The sequence below is a fragment of the Nematolebias whitei genome, chromosome 2 (genome assembly GCF_014905685.2).
Source record: "Nematolebias whitei isolate Nwh7 chromosome 2, NemWhi1, whole genome shotgun sequence".
In the NCBI taxonomy this organism is placed as follows: Eukaryota; Metazoa; Chordata; class Actinopteri; order Cyprinodontiformes; family Rivulidae; genus Nematolebias; species Nematolebias whitei.
Window position 1 is genome coordinate 46064942 of NC_056499.1, and position 18026 is coordinate 46082967.

The following is an 18026-nucleotide window of genomic DNA, read 5'->3' on the forward strand; positions in this document are numbered from 1 at the left end:
ATAGAGCTTTGTTGACTCACAGTGGAGACACACTCCTGATAGGTGTGAAAATGATGGTAGCTGCTAAAAAGTAGAAGTTTGGTGTTCTCCAGGACATGAACTACTTCAAGAGCATAGTTACTATTAGTTCCTATGCTCTTATATTATCCTATAATATATCCTATATTATTAATTAGTCAGAAAGAAACAAGCCATAACCAGACAGAAGCTAGCTCAGTAAACAAGCCAACTATACAACAAGGGGCTTTCTAACAGCTTTGTTAATAAATAAATAATACTTCATTAAAATCAGACTTTTTAAAGTTCAATCTTTCATTGTTCAGTTCAGACTTTCCAAGAATTTGTCACTGGATATTGCACCCAATAAATGTTGTTTTGGAAATTCTAACCATTTACTTTTACTTAATACTCTTACTTTAAGTACATTTTATAATAGAAATTTACTTTTGATACTTAAGTACATTAAATGTCCGATACTTTAAGACTTTTACTTAAGTATTCATTTTAAAGGAGACTTTAACTTTTACCAAAGTAATTTTATGGTAAGATACTTGTACTTTCACTGAAGTATCACTTTGAGGTACTTTATACAACACCGTCTTTATCTCAGAGTGGATTTGTTGTTCAGAGGACCAAACTCTGCATTTTCCCATTTCACCAATATAAATACACAATATGTACAACTTGTTGTACGTTGCCCATAATGAATGTTAACTGACATTCCTCTCACAACAAGACGTCAGTCCAGAGTCAGCACACTGGTTCTTTTGTTTTGCACACATATTTAAGAGCATTATCTGCAGGGATCATGTCTGACCAGTCCTGGTGGACCACTCTGATCATGCTTGGGTCAAGTTTTTGCCCCAATCTAGTCTCGTGGCTAGCCCCTCAATTTGTTAGTTAAACGTATATGTCAAAAAGCCATGCAACAGGTAGGATAGCATTTGTTCATAATGTGTTCCCTGTTTAAAACATCCAACTACCATTTTTTTAAACCGGTCTGATCAAAGGGAGTTGGCCCCGCCCCTTATCCCTGTCAGCCAATAGAAGCGCTCCGTGGATTATCCGCTGTTATAAAGCCTGCGGAGCCAAGAGACCAACATCAGTCCAACAAGACGAACTAGTCAAACTCTCCCGGCAGGAAAGAACAAAGTTCAAGTGATGGAGCACTCGAAACAGACAAAGTACGGTTCAAACGAGAGGAAAGATGCCGGGGACGGCGGCTCCGTGCTGAACGGGCACTTTGACGGGCTGGTGAAGCGGCAGCCCGGCGGCAGCGGCGGACAGGTGGCCGCCGCGCCGGCAGCGGAGCCCGGCTCGAAGCGAGCGGCCGCCGCGGTGATGGAGAGCTGGAAGGAGGAGCGGACAAGGAGCGTGGAGGACAACGAGATGAGCCTGCCGTCCCTGGCCGCAGCCTACACCACCATCCTGCGGGGGCTGGGGGAGGACCCCGAGCGGCAGGGACTCCTGAAGACCCCATGGAGGGCGGCCACGGCCATGCAGTTCTTCACCAAGGGCTACCAGGAGAAGATCATCGGTGAGTCCAGATCCACAGAGCCAGATGCTAAACAAGCATGAGGGGAACCATGTGGGGCAAGTTTAATTTGAAATTAATAACTTATTGTTCTTATGAGCTTATTGACCTTAAAAATGACTAACTTTACAGATAGTAAACCAAGTCTGCTGTGGTAGTAGCTGAGACTGATCCTCAACACATATGAGCTCACAGAGCTTTGAAATTGTACCATTAACTTTTGAATCAAACTTTCTAATTCAGTCAGTGTTACAGATGTTGGCTGCAGCTGAGAGTCATGACACTAAATGACTACATCATCCACACTAAGTCTTTGTGGACTAGAAAAGTTTAACTCAGACTTCTTTTCTTGTTTCGTAAAGACATTCGTCACGTCTCATGCCATCAGACTGGGTCCTGTTCTTCCAGGTTTGATACCCATGAATGTAAAACTTGAATAAAACTACATTGTGTCATTTTTCATTAGCTTCCCGTGACTCAGATGCAATAATCTATAGCTAATGAACTGAAAGTAGCTTAAAATGGACACACATCAAACGCATGTGGCTGCTTGGAGCTGTTTTTACTGTTAAAGTCTGTCTTTTCTCATGTGAGTCCGTTTTTTATAGTGAATAAATGAATCCAGAATGAATATATATTATTATAAAGCATATCCTGCTAATAAAGTTGAGATTATGATAGATTAAGAGAAGATAGAACTTTATTGATCCCGCAGGAAATTGTTATTATTTTATAAATTATAATTATTCTCATAATTGCACATAAATCTTATTAAAATGTGAACTGCAGGATGATTCTTCTGAATGAAATCATTAAGGTCTTGTTTTTCTCCTGGTTAAGATGTCTTTGCTCATTAACTCATCTGAGTAGAACATATTCAGTCATCTGGAGTTGTGGTACAAATGAAGAATGACGTGAGCATTAGGACATAAATACAATCTGTAGATCTGCCAAATTAAATCTGCCGCTGGTCCGGTTCTCTGAAATGTTTCTGGAGGTTTGAGGGTTTCATGTTTGAACGTTCTTCCACTCGACGCTTTGCTTGTGCTGAGTCACGTTCATTTAGGAGGAACCCTGGGGTCGTCCGGTCCACATGGGCTGGTTCTCCTGTTCTGCGAGGCTCTGGAGTGGCTGGAGTTGGGGATCTGCCCCCTCTAGAGCTGCATCTGGACCTAGTTTTGTTGTCGTGAGGTTTGTTGTGTGCATCATGAGACTGTAAAAAAAGAATGCAGTGAGGGGCACCAGGACAAGAGTGAACATTTGGTTACGCTCCTCTTGGCTCTGGATCAAGGATAATGATGGTGTATACAGCAGAAGTGGAGATATCCCACCTTTCTTCTGATAGGCTCTTCTAGGAACCGCCCACCTGATTGTTGCAAAGCAGGAAGACAATCAAAAACACAGCGAGGGCGATGAATGCAGATTTGAAAGAGAAGTGTTCACATGTTTTGCTCGTGCAGGTCACAGGTTCATCACCTGAGCTTCAAATCCTCTTGTTGTCGACCGCATGACGAGCGGGACCACAGGACCACAGGAGGGGGGTGGGGGGGTCTTAAACAACACACATGATGCCTCTCTTACTGATTATCTACTGATGGACTGCACAAAGGCCTTTGACAAACTGTTGAAAAGTTAATTTTTGATTAGGTAGCTGAGGACAAACAGCCAAGATGAGTTGAACAAAAAGCAATAATTTGTTTGCCAAGTTCTTAAAATTAATAAAGTTTTATGAAAACGGGACGTATTTATATTAGAGAAATTGTTCTAATTGAATTTTTAAACCTTGTTGAATCATCTCAGAAGAGCAATGATCACTCGCTGCCAAAGGATCATGTAAAAATCTCTAATGAGCCACTTGATGGATGCAATGACACATATAAATTATATTTTAAATAACTTATATTTACAGTTGATTAAAATAACACGTCTGCATTGTTTATCTTAACTGACCTTAAAAAGACACAAATGTCTGAAAGACTGTCACTTTTACTGATTCTGAGGTCAAATTAAAAGTGGTAGTAGCTGAGAGTTTTCCTCAACTCATACTCAAAGAGCTGTTGTTTGCTCTGAGCTTTGGTAATAACTGTCTGTTAGCAAAATATTTCATCAACCACTGGCCAGACTTTAATGAAACTTTTCTTTTTATTTAGATCTACAACTGACAGAGTCAGCTCCATTAAAGATGGCTGCCACAGCCAATCAACCTTAGTCAACACAAAAGGCTGTATCCTTATGAAGTTTGTAGTAGTACCTGAGAGTCATCCCCAACACGTAGTTCGAGTGCAAACAGATAGAACGCAGTAAAAACCTCATGTTAGGGCTTTAATAGACCCATAACAGATGTTTGACATGAGTGTCTCCTGAACCAAACTATTCGTGAGGCTCACTTTCATTTCCTGAATCAAATAACACAAATTTTACAATTTGAGTTATTTTTTTTTCTCTAGATAAGTGTTGCATATTTGTTTTGTTGCCGTCTTTACAAAGTTGTGTCTCGTAAAAACAGTTTGATCTAATTAAACCAGAGAAATGGACCCCTACCGCATTCACTCGTAAGAGTATTTTTAGTTTAAGTCTTTAAAACCCCAATCATTACTTACAGAAGATGCATACTAAGTCCAATAAGATTCACCTGTGAGCGATCTAAGACACAAACATAGAACTACCATGTTGGAGGAACTGTACCGTTGCATGAATCGTCTCTGTCTTTAGCGTTTGTATTCATTTCTGATTGATGATGAAGTGTGCAATAATAGACTGGTTATTACTGATGCACATTTTAATTTAGTGTCAAAGTAAATGGATAAATAGTAAATGGACTGTTTTATATAGCGCTTTTTTATCTAGTCAAGATACTCACAACACAATCTGTGCCCTCATTTACCCACAGCACTCTGTGTGATGGTAATGGGAATATGGCCAATTACTGCCTTTGAAATCAAATTTGACTTGACTCTACTAGATCTCTACAAAGATGATCTGAATCTGTAGAGACTAATCACAGCTTTAGATCACATTCATACACCGATGGGACACATATCAGAGACAAAGAGGGGTTCAGTGTCTTGCCCAGGGACACTTCAGCGTGTGACTGCTGGTGGAATCGAACCCGCAACTCTCCCATTGAAGGACAACTGCTCTAACCACTCAGCCACAAAAGTAGAAAATAGAAAATGAAGAAAAAAGAACCTAAAGTAACAAGTTTAAAATGTTTTTTTAAGCATTTATTTCAATAATTATTTCATTTATTGAAAATGTAACTTCACAATACCATGTTTGTCTACCGACTGTGATAAAAATTAAATTCAACAATAGTTTGGGATCAAAAAGTTTTGAATGCTATGAAAGGAGTGATTCTACGTTGGTGGAATCAACATCTTTACATTTTGAATTTATGAGAGGAGTTTCTTCTCTGGTAAGTTTCTTAAAATTCATCCTTTGGAAGACGTAACAGTGTTTGAGCATTCAGTCCACAACGTGGCGTCAAACTAAACGTAGCAATCAGTGAACCAACAACAATCAAAATGGAACAACTTGCACTTCAGTCCACGCTGGACAATCTCTTTAGGGATTGGAGCACAACAAGGTTAGGGGTTAGGAATCATGCATATTGATGATGTTAATATTTGTTATCATTAGTTCATCTCACCCCCAGAGTTCAAGGTTGAAAACAAACTGTAGACAAAACAAACTTGTCTAAAGTGTTGAAATGAGTGGAGATCATTTGACTTCTTCTTATTTCTTAATATACCGAAGATATAAAGAAACAAGACCGATAGAGAGGAGGTACCCCAAAGCAAAGGCCTCAAGCACAGAGTCCACAGTCGACCAAGCATAGGACAAGGTCATTGGAATTCTGTTTGGAGATTTGCTTTTTCTGAGAACCTCATCAATAGGAGCTGTATTAATGGTTTTTGCACCTTTGTACTGGATTTGCTCAACTGTAGTTGAGTCCAGTTTGAGGGAGTATGTATTAAAAACATAGGAACGTCTGTGTCGCAGTAATTCTGTTCTGGTTCAGTATCATTAAGGAGCCCTCGCTGATGTAGACAATATTTCTAGGGGTTTTCCCTAAGAATTTTAGTTTTCTTTGCTGTAGATTTAGTTGTCTTTTGGAGTTCCCTCACATGGCGTGTGGTAGTAGCTGAGCTACCAGAAGAAACTAAATTAAATAGTGTACCAAGGGCAGTAGCAGCTGCAAATGCAGACTGAACTTGGTAAAAAGGCCTTTTCCTTCTCTGCTCCTGTAACCTGGAACACCTTGCAACAGGAACTGAAGTTGTCCACCTTAATTTATTTAGGGGATTTTAAACTTGTATAAATAAAAGTTGAATGAATGAAAAACTAAATATTTCTTCTTGGAAACCATTTGGGGCAGCACGGTGGCGCAACTGGTAGAGCTGCTGCCTCTCAGCGAGCAGGTCCTTGGTTCAAACCCCGGTCCAGGGGCCTTTCTGGGTGGAGTTTGCATGTTCTCTCCGTGCATGCGTGGGTTTTCTCCGGGTACTCCGGTTTCCTCCCACAGACCAAAAACATGCATGTTAGGCTGATTGGTAACTCTAAATTGCCCCTAGGTGTGAGTGAGAGAGTGAATGATTGTTTGTCTCGTTTGTCTCTACGTGGCCCTGTGATGGACTGGAGACCTGTCCAGGGTGTCCCCCGCCCCTCGCACAGTGATTGCTGGACATGGGCACCAGCGACCCCCGTGACCCAAAATGGAATAAACGGGTAAAGATAATGGATGGATGGAAACCATTTGCTATTTTTGGCACCAACAAATTCAAATTAGGGTTACTGTGAATTTCTGCAATTGCTCTAGCTAAGTGAGATGTCTAGTTCTGCATGTCAGATGATTTCATTAATTCATCTGCAGCCTTCTGCAGGAGTGATGTTGTTGATCGTGGATGGTGGTGGACTGTCTCAGGGTCAAATACTACAACTAGTCTTTGAGTGCGTAAGCAACAGTCGATGAGTAGCAGACCTGGTTGATCCTTAAGAATGATTCCTGATTCTGGTTCGATTGCAACAATCTTGAGAAAAGTTGTTGAGGTATTGAAACCAAAAATGTTCATGATGATTGTTAGCAGCATTGCAAGCATCATTTTCTAAAAAATTAAATGGATGAAAAACACAGCATTTAAAATGTCTCATCTTCTTTGAGGCCTCATTCACAATATGCCTCAATCCAGGACTGAGATACGTTCTGGCCTCCTTGGTCCATTCAGAAGACACAGTGAGGCAGCGAAGGGGGTTGGAGACAGACAGCCTACTTCTGACGTGCCTCTGTAGCTGAGTGAGGTAGTGACAGGGCCAGACTGGCCTCAGTTTGAAGAAAGACAACAACAAACATGCATAGCTGCGGCTCAGTAATGTGATGAGCTGAAGACATTAGTTGCGACCTCCTGCTTGTGGGATTAAACAAGAAGCAGATTTGTTTCTGAGGGAATACTGATGTTGCACATCAACTTTGTAGTTAGTTTGAAAATAGTTACCGTCAAACTGGATTGCTAAGGTGAGTTTATTCATTCTAGTAAATGACACAAGAGACGTCTGACACACCTAATGCATCACAAAGTTGTGCTCCACGCCTCTTTTGTTTCCGCTGGGCCCGCTTCATTTCTGAAAGCTCACGACTGAGCGGGACTTGACGGCTTCATCTGTGATTTATGAAAGGCTAGCTAGAGGAAGTTTAAAGGAAGACTGGTCTGTGTGGCCATTTCACAGACCAGTCTTCTGAGCCTTATGCAAATGAGTTTGTCAGGTTGAGAACAACAGCATTCTGAACATTCTTTGTAATCAGTGACGTCTGCACATATTCCAGGCCAGTAGGTGACATATTTCAACGTGTTGACATCTTTGTGACTGGCAGAGAAGGTCATGGGCGTTAACCATCATCACACCCCATTTATTTACCCGGAACCACAAACACAGATGAAGTGGTTGCATCTGAAACATACATTAGAAAGACTCTGACCAACTTAAGTGAAGAACAAACTTTGTAGAACGTTCAACTCTGGAATGCTATCAAAAACCTGATGTAGTCTGTTTTTGTTTCTTTCACTTTTCATTTTATGCTGTTTTTTTTTTACAACCACCCACAACAACATGAACATAGATCTCAACACTTTGAAAAACCCATCTACCTACAAGATTACCCAGCATGCCCTGCAGCTCACCCAGTCTCTTGCATTCAAGTACAACATGTAATTTCAATTATTCAGACAGAAATTCAACCCTAACCAGTGAGAAAACATTCAGACATGTTGTGTTTTACATTTGTTGACACAAATTTAAAAGGGTCTGATTGGACAACTGTCCCGTGATGGACTTGCGACCTGTCCAGGGTGTCCCCCGCCCCTCGCACAGTGATTCCTGGACATGGGCCCCGGCGACCCCCGTGACCCAAAATGGAAGAAGCGGGTAAAAGATGATGGATGGATGGATTACTGTATTTTAATCAATTTAAATGTTTCTTGCTCAACTGCAAAGTAGTTTACAGAAAATAAGATAAATTAGGAGAAAATACCTACATTTAATATACTGTATATGTTTTATATGGAATAAATGTTAAACAAAAAGTAATGTAACTATATATGGGTTGAATTCCTGAGGGTTCCCGACTGCCTTCAAGAAATACTAGACTTACAAATCCACCGTGTGTGAAACAGGTAGTTTAAGCAGTCCACCTGCGATCACCCAGGCCAGAACGATAAGACCAGTTCAGCTCTGTGACCCCAAACTGACTCCCTGATGTCACAACCAGACAGCGACCTGCAGGACGCACTGTACCTCACGTGGTTTGACTCAGACTGCACGTTTGGACTCGTTGTCTTTCGGTTTAATGAAATTTGAGCCGACCAGAGACATCCCTGATTATATTAGATGATTGGTCGAACTCTGATTCATCATTTAAATTGTCTTGAACTTTTTTTCATGGAGCTGTTTGAACAAGAATGGATGAATAGACTGCAGGGATGTTTGTTTATGGAGTCATTGACGTCCCAGTTTCCTGCTTCATTCAGCTTGTGTTACACTGAGTGTTTCCTTTTATGCCCGCGCACATGGACAATCCACTGAACGTGAGCACTGAGTGACGCTGTGATTACCTGATAACCACCGGCTCATTGGCACCCCCATCACTTTTCTTTATCCAGTTTACATTGACTTCACTGTATTTTTCCTTAAGGTGACAAAGAAAGAGCTAAAAAACAACTGTTTGGGTAAAAATGACAACAGCTCGAACCTTATTTTGATGTAAGAACCACTAAGAAATTTGTTACTATAAGTTGTTTATTCAAAGCTGTGTGCTTTGCTGCTGCTATAATCTCAAAGAGCTGGGTTTATTTTTATTTCAGTCTTGATGTTTCTAGATTTAGATCGAGCTACTTCCATCGACTGCATGTAGATATGAAAACCCAATAAAAAAGATTCTTCAGGCATGTCTCAAAATCATTCTTGGTTATTTACAGGTCTTTGAATGTGCTTTTTTCTTAACCATCATTAACACAGTAAGCACATACTGTAAACACATTTTGTAAATTAATGGCTTATTGCCTGCTGCTTCTTGTGTAAAATCTTTAGAGTTAGATTTTGGTCGAACGTTGAAAATAATGTGAGGTGCAATCTTATGCATTATCACAACTTGTCATGTGTGAGGTGGACTCCAAATGTTAATCAATTGGAGAGGTACGTTCAATATTACTTTTCCATGTAACCACGATTGTTATGGTCCGATTGTCATGAACTGTGCAATGGTTCATGAAATATTTTGCTAACAGACAGATAAACAAACGTTAATGCCCTTTTGCCTTGGTGGACAATAATAGCTAAAGGCTACACACACATACAAAGAAAGTCGTAAATATCCTGATGCAGGCTCAATAATCCAGGTAGAAAAATCTAAAAAAGTTAAATCTGGTCCTCTGGACATTCAAAAATTTTTTGAATGTCCAGAGGACCAGATTTAACTTTTTTAGAAAGTCTTAAATAGTTTTTTTAAAAGATAACTGGACTTTGAGTTTGAAGATGTTTCATAGGTTGGTTCACGTTCACACGTCATCGTTGGCACGTTCATGTTAACAGAGTTGAAGAAGTCACAAGGAATCACTCCTCTGCACTGTAGGTTGCATCTATAGCATGAAGTGAGCTCCCCTGACTATGACCTCTGACCCTTGGGTTCTCTACCAGTCTCACCATGAACTGTTTTCTCTAAAGTTGCTTGTGACTTGAGTAATGTCTGATGTCCACCTTTGTTTTTTTCCAGAAAAAATAAACATGTTTACTCAGTTACAATTTTTGTTAGAAGAAAAGTAAAAGTTTCAAGTAACTACTGAAGATGAATATCCTGATTCAGGCTCAATAATCCAGGTAGAAAAATCCAACAAAGTTCAGTCAGGTCCTCTGGACAGTTTCTTTTTGTTGAAACTTTTTGTCTTTCATCCAAAAGACTTCATCAGTCTGAGGAGCCACAACAAGCTCAGAAAAATCCTCTCCCCCTCTCTCAAACCCTAATGGGCGGGGGAGAGGGCGGACTACAGAAACTATCTAAGCACCATCAAACTGGTTGATCCACTTTGTGAAGGTGCTATTTATAAGACCGAGCAGTTCCTCGGACTGAAGAAGTCTTTTGGATGAAAGACGAAACGTTTCAACAAAAAGAAATTGTCCAGAGGACCTGACTGAACTTTGTTGGATGCCGAAGATGAAGCGTTGTTTTTCTCACTGTGAGACTCACATTTTCAGCTTAAAGCATGAGCCAGCTGAAGGTTGCCGATCACCCGCACACCTTCTCATCAGTTGTTGTCCTCGCTGACCCTGAAGCTGTCACAGTGACTTTCAGCTACCGTGGGCAGCTGAGACCTGGTTAGTCCTCTCCTCGTGGTGTATCCTGGTCTGATCAGCCATCAAAACACTGGATTGATGAGTGAACTCGAGCCCTCCAACTAACCCCATCCATCCATCCATCCATCCATCCATCCATCCATCCATCCATCCATGCATGCATGCATCCATTGTCTTTACTCGCTTTTTCCTTTTCGAGTCACGGGTGTCACTGGTGCCCATATGGGGCATCTGTGGCTGAGTGGTTAGAGCAGTCGTCCTCCAATGCAATAATTGGGAGTTTGACTCCACCAGCAGTCACATGCCGAAGTGTCCCTGGGCAAGACACTGAACCCCTCATTGCCTCTGATGTGTGTCCCATCAGTGTATGAATGTGATCTAAAGCACTGATGAGTCTTTGTATAGATCTAGCAGAGTGCTGTGTGAATGGGTAAATGAGGACACAGATTGTAAAGACCTTTGAGTTTCTCAATAAAATAGAAAAGAGCTATATAAGTACAGGTACAGTCCATTTACCATGTCCAGCCATCACTGTGCGAGAGGTGGTGGACACCCTGGACAGGTCTCCAGTCCATCACAGAGACACATAGAGACAAATGAGACAAACAACCATTCACTGCCTCACTCACACCTAGAGACAATTTAGAGTTACCAATCATCCAGTCAAAGCTCAGATCTCAAGCCAACTAATAATCTCTGGTTTGATTTAAAGATTGTTGGACACAAGCACCATCTAACCTGAAGAAACTGGAGATGCTTGGTCCTGATGAACTGAGAAAAAGTCCACATAGATAGATCAAGCCCACGAAGATGGATCTGAAGAAACTTTAGGATGAACTTTTCGGTTTAACATTTTAAAACTGTTTTTAAAACGCCTTTTTCCTCATTTAAATTGTTTAATCTGAAGGATTTCAGTATGAAGTTTATTTTTTTTGTCAAATTAAAACTAATGTCCATCCATCCATTTTCTTTGCCCGCTTATTCCATTTTGGGTCACGGGGGTCGCTGGTGCCCATGTCCAGCAATCACTGTGCGAGGGGCGGGGTACACCCTGGACGGGTCGCAAGTCCATCACAGGGCCTTAAAACTAATGTAAAAATCTAAATATATTCCAGTTTGTAAGACACCAAAATGGATAAACACCAAGAAGGATGAAGACCTCTGTGAGGCACTGTCAGAAACACTCACAGAAAAAGATCTCTAGATTTTGAGACCATACGTGGTCCTGAAAGCAAATTTTCATGAAATTTTGTCTAAGCTTCATCATTTATCAAGCAAAACTAAAAACTAAACCAGCGTTGATCTTTTTAAGCGGTATCAAACACACTTCTTGTCACTCTGTATGCATTTTTAAAGAAAGCAGTTGAAACCGAAGCAACAAGTTGGTGTTTTCTGTTCTGCTTCCCTCTCCTTAAACAGATAGCCAGGCAGGAAATTAAAAACTGCTGCCATGATAGTGAGAGCCGTCTGTGTCGTCAGCAACAGATAAAGTGGTTTATTGAACCTCGGCAACCAAAAAATGCAATAAAGCAGCAGTGGGAAGGTAAAAAGGAGCTATAATTAGAGAAAGGTGTTAGCCTCAAAGAAACACAAGTTCACAATAAAGAGGACAGACGAGGCGAAACTGACGTCTGTCTGACAAACTCAAGTTTTTAACAATATTGAGCTAAAATTAAAAAAAAAAAGTTAAACATGTAAAACATTGCTAACAGTATACCATCAATAAATTAAAAAAGACAAGTTTGATTAAAAGTTAAAAGTAAAGCTACACTAAAAGTTAAAATACATGTGTACAAATCTAAATTTGAAAACGAGTTGAAAAAGTAAAATTCTTCCCTGTCCTTGCTATACCCTTTGTATGTGCTCATTTTTATTTTTCCTCCACAGACGTGTTGAACGACGCCATCTTTGATGAAGACCACGATGAGATGGTGATCGTCAAAGACATCGACATGTTCTCCATGTGTGAACACCACCTGGTCCCCATCTTCGGCAGGGTGAGGCCAGCGTTCGCTAACACGAGACAGGCAGGAAGGGAAGTTTGACATTGTATGTACAGTATGTTCCCATACAATGATGAAATTAGTTCTCTGCATTTAACCCATCACACGTGGGGTACACCCAGGTAGAGCAGTGGGCAGCTATGTAAGCGACCGGGGAGCAATTAGGGATTAGATGTCTTGCTCAGAGACACAACGACATGTAGGAATGGCTGGGAGTCGAACCATACCTTTCTGGTCCGAAGTCGACTACAACATCTCGGCCCCCACACAGGAAGAAACACATACTATCTGTGTCACTGAGCAGACGATCGTCCATTGTTTGTATTAAAACTGGTGGCCCTGTGATGGACTTCTGAACTGTTCAGGGTGTCCTCCGCAGGAAGAAGCAGGTGAAGATGAAGGATGGATGGATGGAATTAGCAGACATGTACATTTCAGGATAGTTTAATTCTGAGCAAGCTGATGAGCTAACAGCTAGTCTGAGCGGGGTCAACACCAAACCAGGTTAAAGCACACCCCTGTCGGCACTGACATAGCTCTAAGCTAGCAGCACACAATACAAGCAGTCTTGAGAAAACCAAGATCAATGTTTCTGGTAAACCAGTTACCTGTTCTTGTGAACATCATCAAGAATACAGAACTCAAACAAGTTGGAGATTTCTCTTACCTCGCCAGGTCTGTGTTAACGTCAGACAGTGACTCAGTTAGAGGTCAAGACAAGGATGGCCAAAGCTGCCAGTGTCTTTGCTAACCTCAAACTTGTTTGACAGAGCAGTGTTGATGGCTACCAAAGTTGGACTCCTACGAGCATTTGTTTTTTCAGTCCTTCTCTATGCTGCAAAAACATGGACTCTTTGAACGCTGAGATAGTGAAAATAATGTGTGCATTTGAAATGACCTGCTGCAACACCTGCTTCAGGTCCACCGGTCCTCCCACACTACAAATTCTGAGATCCACGATAGAGTCCATGCTCTCGTTGGAGATCACCACTCCTTCCTAATGCAAATTAAGAAGAAGATAATGAAGCAGTTTTCTCATGTAGTGAGGGCCAAGGTAACTCTGAGCTGAAAGGACTCGTTAAAGCGGCGTACTCCTTGACAATGTACGGAGGGCATCCGTGTCCTCAACCATCTTGCTGAAGATCAGTCCAGGTGGAGGATGCCGGTGATTGCTCAGTTTCACCTTAGAGTAGTCCATTGTTTATTGCGGGGGATCTGTACCCTGAAGCTAATAAGTGAAAAACCACGAAGTAGGACTAGTAGTACAAGTAGTAAGTACTATAGTACTATATACAGAATAAAGGTGTTCTAAACCCTTCCCACACTCTTGCAATATTCTAAACACTCTAAAAAAGCACAGCATATCATGATTTCAACTCTCTGCCTCCGCTGCTCTCAGCCACCTGCAAGCGTTCTTGGCCACGCCCACTTCTCAGCTCAGCACGGAGAACAGCTGATCAGCTGCAGCAGAAAGGTTATCCTGCAGTAAGGGCTGCACAAAGGTGCAGCAGGTGCTAAATAATTTAAAATAATTTATTTAAAATAAAAATTCCATGCTGATCGTGCGGCTTATGCATCAATCATCCAATTGTGTGTCATGTCCAATCTTATTTTGAAAAACCGCGATAGAGCGAGTCCGCGAAAAACAAACCGCAAAGTAGCGAGGGACTAATGTACATGATTTCTACATGGAATTTTATTTTTTACAAGCATAATTAGCAGCAACAGCTAGCGCTAGCTTTCCTTGTGCATCCTCTGTAATTTCCTGCAGACGTCATATTGAATGTTATAAAGCTTCACAAGGTTCGTTTCACTTTGACCAACAACTTTACATGTAAAAATTAGGAGGTTTGATTTCAATAGGTTTTGTGTGGGAGAGACACTAGGTTAGCTGAGGTAAGATGGGAATATAAACTCTGAAAACAGAATTAGTTTTTATGGTTTTACTTTTTTCCAGGTTCCAAGGTGGAGGATTCCAGGTGTTCAGGTAACAGAGGTGAGGGTAGGTGGTTTGGTTCTGGAGCAGGTGGATAATGGCAGCAGATAAGTGTGGAGTGTGACGATGGTGCAGACAGGGAGGTGGATGCTGCAGCAAAGCTGATCTTTACTCAAAGGTAAGTCCGAAAGGACTTTCAGAGGCTGAGGTACTCACACATGAAGGTATAAGGAGGAAGTGGTATTGACAGAAAATTTGTTGCATTCTGACATTAAAAAAAATAAAATATTTTGACATTTATTGTTGACAAAAGAAAAGACCAAACTAAAATTTTGATGAACAACCTTTGATAAACTTCAAAGACTAAACAATATAAACCTTTTTGAGTCCTTTCTACATTTGCTGAAAATTATTAAATTATATATTCCATAGGGCAGCATGGTGGCTCAGTTGGGAGAGCTGTTGGCCCTTAGCCTGAAGGTCACTGGATTGAATCCTGGTCGGGGGCCTTTCTGGGTGGAGTTTGCATGTTCTCTCCATACATGCAAGGGTTTTCTCCGGGTACTCCGGTTTCCTCCCACTGACTGCTGGTGGAATCACACCAAAAATCCCACTGATTTGACCCGCTGAAGAAGCGGGTACAAATAATAGATGGATGGATGGATGGATATATTGCAGTGTTTTCCCTTCCATTATACAGGCAGGGCACCCCGCCCCGTCAACAGAACTGAGCGCCCTGCCTACCGAACCAAACTGTTTATTGTATTATTTTGTCATAAATGTTTTATTCACTCTTTTTAATAAAAATACAAAAGAAAAGTCCTAAAACTAGTTTTTGTTATTGTAGTTTTAGAGTTAAAAAATAATTAAATGCCATCTATTCCAGTGTTATTTTGGGTCATTTATTCAACCTTTATTTAGACAGGTTAATCCCATTGAGCCTCGAGGACTCATTTACAAGAGATACCAGATTTTAACAAAGAATGATTGCAACAATGGACAACAGCAACAACAATAGACAGTTATAAAAAGGCATACAGATTTTTATTTTATTTTTTTACAAATTAAAATAAGATGGCAAAAACAGCTAGATTATAAGGTGAATGTAGAAAACTAAAAACAGGAACATGTCTGCACTGGTCCCTGCCAGGAGTCCAACAGGTTCTTAAAGCCACTTAGAGAGGTCAAGGTCGAGAGCTTCAGATCTTTTTGTAAGATATTCCAGGAAACAGGAGCGGAGGAGGAGAAGGTCCTTTTGCCAAGTTCAGTCCTCACTGAGGGAACACTGCAGGTAATAATGTCCTGAGACTGAGAGCGCACGCTGTAGCTGCACTCACGCAGAGACATGTAGGTGGAGCTGTATGAAGGCAACAGACCAAGAAGTGATTTAAAGATGAAAATGTACCAGTGAGAGAGTCTGCATGAAGTTAATGATGTCCAGTACAGGGTGCAGTGGTGGGTACGATAATCACAGCCAGTTATGAATCTTAGTGCACCATGATAGACAGCATCCAACATCTGCAGGGTAGGTCAAAGCTGGAGAGAGACACTGCTGAGACCAAAGAGCCACAAGTTGCAGACTCCTGGTGTATACAGGCACTGCTGGCTGTTTGGTGCACTGAAACTTTTGTTCTGATGTGGAGAGAAGTGAAATAAGTCTTCTGTCTGAGCCAATAAGCAGTTATCGTCATGTTATAGGTACAAGCATTTTTATAAATAAACACACCCATTCCTTTAAGCTGTGTTGGCCATCCTTTTTTTCTTTGATGAACAGAAAATCTTGTCAGAAACACAAAACATGTGAGCAGATATGGACCTTAAAAAGTAATTTCTTGCGTTTGTCTGGAGGCCGCTGGTCTGAGCAGCAGAACACAGGAAACAATCAGATTAACTGAGATCTGTTTGTCTTCAGCCCCCCCCCCCCCCTCTCTCTCTGCTGCTTTTACTTCATTACTCCCCCTCTCTGGTTCTGCCTTTTCTTTCCATCCTTCTTTTTTCACCTGCAGGTGCACATCTTTTAAAACAAAAGGCGCCCGCAGCTGATCTTTTTCCGTCAGTGTGTAAATGGGCTCTGATGACAGCAATGAATCACACAAACACCGTTCCTCCCCAGTGTTGTGTGTTTGTCTGTGGCGTTGTTGTCAACAGCCTCTCGCACCGGCTGGGTCCTCCTCCATTGTTGATCAAATGGGAGCGCAGGTAGCTGCTGCCTCGTTCTGTCTGATGAGCTGTTGCAGTGTCAGCTGTGTAAGAGCACTTTATTACAAGCCGTCATTTAGTATGAGGTTGGACAATATGTTCTCTTATCTACTGTTCTGAGGCTCCTTAAAAAAACAACCAAACAGATGAAACAGATCTGCTGTGAATCCCTCCTTCCCCTCGCTTCATGTTTTCAGTGGTGCAAATTATATTCAGACAATGAGATTTCTACAAACGTCACTGCTGTGCTCAAAATGTCCTTAAAACAACCAGTTCAACCAGTAAATCCAATGAACAAATTGTTAACATTAACACAGAGAACTGAGTGCTGAAAAGAGCCAGGCAGGAGACAAGGGTAAGTAGGTTTGCCAACACAGGAGGAGGATCTGATGAAGATGAACAAGGAATCAGTTAAACCAAGGAACACACAAGGATTTCTGTGAAACACAAGGTAAGTTAAATCTTAAACATACACTGAGAACACAATAGGTTGTAGGTTAATCAATGTTTGGTAACTAACGGTCCAACAAAGTCTAGTGGAGTGACGCAGTCTTTTAAGGATGTTAATCAGCCATCTTTGTCCACAGCTGTGCTCCACCAGCTCTGACTGTTCACAGCACCTGCAGGGACAAAAAAGACAAGACAGGGGAGCCAAAAACTCAAATCCTAACAGAAGAAGGCTGTTGTTATATACAAGTATATAAGTATAAGTGCTATGTGTTGTCATCATTGTATGTTCCCATAAAAATGACGAAATTACTTCTCTGAATTTAACCCATCACACGTGAGATACACCCAATAGAGTTGCAATCGGATCCAAAAAATCCGACCCGACCCAGCCCCAGCCTGCAGCCATCATCTCCGAACCTCACCCGATCTGACAAATTAACAGTAATTACAGGTCCGAACCCGAAACCCCCCCCCCCCCAGACATTTTGAATTAAGCTTTGACTACTTACACCACCGACAATTATTACTGGCTGGCGGACGCACACGGCTGAGTAAAGGGGGCAGAAGATCGAAGCTGAGGAGCCGACAAAGCGCATTAAATTCTTCCCCTGCTTCTGCCTGCATTGGATCTTGCTCTGACATGTTGGTGATCTCACCTGTTTGGATCATCGGCCGTGTACGCCCGCTGAGTGCCGCAGCTGAATGAACATCCATTGAGCTGATGGATCGCTGTCCGTCTGAAGCTTAACTGAACTTTTTACCTTTTTCAGTCAGCTGGTCAGCACACATTCAAATGGCCGCATGTGGCTGGTGACTGTATGGCAAGCCATGTTGGCATATAATTGAATCGTTGGCCGTGCGCTCCCCTGACGCAATAAAAAACCCAACACCGACTTGGCCCGCACATTAAGCGTATTATTATGGCCCGGCCCAATCTGAATCTGGGTCGGGCAGGGATAGGCTCCAGATTCGGGTTGGAAATGACAGCTCTAACACCCAGGTGGAACAGTGGGAGTGAATACCAGATACCATACATACCTTATGTACCATACCGTATTAGTAT

At 41.6% G+C, this 18026-nt stretch overlaps 1 protein-coding gene across 1 annotated transcript in view; it reads left to right on the top strand.

The window, feature by feature from the left end:
* Positions 1–1107: 1107 nt before the first annotated feature.
* gch1 (GTP cyclohydrolase 1) overlaps positions 1108–18026 on the top strand; it is a 47006-nt gene continuing 30087 nt past the window's right edge. Inside the window, exons 1-2 of the mRNA XM_037697709.1 lie at positions 1108–1537; positions 12263–12372. Coding sequence (XP_037553637.1) covers positions 1162–1537; positions 12263–12372 — 486 coding nt within the window. The 5' untranslated portion in view covers positions 1108–1161. The remainder of the gene's footprint in view (positions 1538–12262; positions 12373–18026) is intronic.